The following is a 2669-nucleotide window of genomic DNA, read 5'->3' on the forward strand; positions in this document are numbered from 1 at the left end:
CGCCCTCGCTCTTGCACAAGAAGCTTCTTCTCCACCAAAGGCCGCCGCCTCCACCTGCCGCCCGGTCCACTGAGGCTGCCTATCCTGGGCAACCTGCATCAGATCATGGGCGCGCTGCCCCATCGGAGCCTCCGCGAGCTGGCGCGTCGCCACGGGCCGGTGATGCAACTGCGGCTGGGCACGGTGCCGACGGTGGTGGTGTCGTCGGCGGAGGCGGCGAGGGAGGTGCTGAAGACACACGACGCCGCGTGCTGCAACCGGCCGGACACACCGGGGGCGCGGCGGTTGTCGTACGGCTACAAGGACGTGGCGTTCACGCCCTACAGCGATTGCTGGCGCGAGATGCGCAAGCTCATTGTTGTCGAGCTCCTCAACGCACGCCGCGTCCAGGCCACCTGGCCAGCCAGGGAAGCCGAGGTGGACAAACTCATCGGTCGCTTAACCAGCGGAGGACGGAGACCAGTGTACCTGGAGGATCACATCTTCACGCTCATGGACGGCATTGTCGGCACGGTGGCACTTGGGAGCATATACGGTTCAGAGCAGTTTGCACACAAGAAGCACTTCCACGATCTGTTCGATGAGGCCATGGCTGTAAAGAGCAGCTTCTCCGCCGAGGACTACTTCCCCAACGTCTTCGGTCGCCTTGTGGACCATCTCACCGGCCTCGTCTCCCGCCGTGAGAAGGTATTTTGGGAGCTCGACGCTTTCTTCGACAAGATTATCGGCAGGCACCTCCACCCGTCCCGCCCCACACCGGACAACGGGCCCGGCTTCATCGACGTCCTTATTGGCCTCACCAAGGAGCACGAGGGCACTTTCAGTTGGTTCACTAAAGACCACATCAAGGGAATGTTATCGGTACGCAACGTCATGAACATATAAAATTTATAGTAGAAAAGAGGATTTATGGAGCTATATATATTATTTCATTTATAACTGTTATGCATACAATCTTTCAGGATACGTTCATAGGTGGAGTTGATACGAACTCGGTCACGGTGGTCTGGGCAATGGCCGAGCTGATTCGAAACCCGGAGGTTCTTAAGAAGGCACAAGACGAGATCAGAGGAGCGGTGGGCAACAAAAAGAGGGTAGAACCGGATGACTTGCCCAAACTCAAGTACCTTAAGATGGTGGTAAAGGAGACGCTACGGCTACACCCGGTGGTACCGCTTCTAGCTCCGAGGGAGACCATGCGGCACATCAAGATCTGTGGATACGACGTGCCTGCCAAGACAAGGATCTTTGTAAATGTTTGGGCAATTGGCAGGGACCCTGCAAGCTGGAGTAACCCCGAGGAATTTGACCCAGATAGATTTGAGGGGAATGGTGTCGACTTCAATGGGGCACATTTTGAGCTTCTGCCGTTCGGCGCCGGACGTCGGATGTGCCCTGGAGTGGCCATGGGGGTGGCGATAGTAGAGTTCGCGCTGGCCAACCTGCTCTACTGCTTTGAGTGGGAGCTCCCAGATGGTACGACGGCGGAGGATGTGAGCATGGAAGAGGCAGGAGGGCTCACCATCAACAAGAAGGTCCCCCTCGTGCTTGTGCCGACCAAGTACAAGTGCCAGAGATCATGAGTCATGACCAGCTTATATTACCAAGACCTCTTATGGATCCATGACACTAGTAATATCTAAATAAGTCCGATCATTTGTGAGATATATATGATGTTGGATCTCCAAAAGGTTGTGGTAATCAATTGCAGCAACCATCTAAAAACAAAACAAAAATGTATAGCCTGCTACTTTACTTGTATATATTTATATACTTTTTCACATCTGAATATGTTGTATCCAAGCCCTCATTTGAAACTGTAGTTCACCATAGTTTTCAGAGTAGTTTGATTCATGACAATCGTACACATACTATCATAATATGCAATTTTTATATTTAAAATAAATAATTTTTAGAGCTATTATCGATCAAAAATAAAAGTGTATGACTTAGGACAAACATAAACATAGCTATGCTCTTACATGGATGGAGCATACCAAAATACCACGCAAACTGCCAAACAAGATTTGACTTAGAAGGGAGTAGTTGATGAGCTCTACTAGCTAATTTTTTTTGCAAATCGCACAATACATGCAGATGCTCACATACACGTACACATACTCATCCCTACGAACACACGCACGCAATCTTACCCCTATGAGCACCTCTAAAAGACTGAGCCGGTAAATCTTCAAGATTGACGAAGTCATCACTGATGCCTCCCTATCGACGGGTCGGCGTCAGTTGCCATCTGCTGGAGCTTGCTACATCATTTTGACAATACAGCATGTAATCTCAGGTAAGGCCGAGTCGCGGGCGCAGGTGCTGCTCGAGCATGACGGTCTTTTTTCTGTTTCTTATATGTGTACAGAAAACGTCAAGGATATGGACCCACCTGTCCGTGTGGTAAATAATAATTAAGCCCCACATGTCAACAAGATTAAATTGGACCAAACCAAAAAAAAGTGGGCAGAAGCGGTCCTCACTTTATAGATTGGTAAGATATATATAGTGAGAGTATACTCCGTGGCCGGCCATAGAATAGTTTATTCTATAGCTACGCTATCTAACCAACCACCCATCACAACTGCTATACAGCAAATCGATTATGGTACGACCATAACTGATTCCTCGGACATCGTGACTCTAAATCACCCTTTCTTTCTAAG

At 49.7% G+C, this 2669-nt stretch overlaps 1 protein-coding gene across 1 annotated transcript in view; it reads left to right on the forward strand.

The window, feature by feature from the left end:
- The window catches only part of LOC101756641 (4-hydroxyphenylacetaldehyde oxime monooxygenase), an 18143-nt gene extending 16289 nt beyond the window's left edge, over positions 1 to 1854 (forward strand). The window contains exons 2-3 of the mRNA XM_012849115.2: positions 24 to 861; positions 963 to 1854. Of these exons, the coding sequence (XP_012704569.2) occupies positions 24 to 861; positions 963 to 1583 (1459 nt within the window). The 3' untranslated portion in view covers positions 1584 to 1854. The remainder of the gene's footprint in view (positions 1 to 23; positions 862 to 962) is intronic.
- The last annotated feature ends 815 nt before the right edge of the window (positions 1855 to 2669 follow it).

The sequence above is a fragment of the Setaria italica genome, chromosome IX (assembly GCF_000263155.2).
Source record: "Setaria italica strain Yugu1 chromosome IX, Setaria_italica_v2.0, whole genome shotgun sequence".
NCBI classification, from domain to species: Eukaryota; Viridiplantae; Streptophyta; class Magnoliopsida; order Poales; family Poaceae; genus Setaria; species Setaria italica.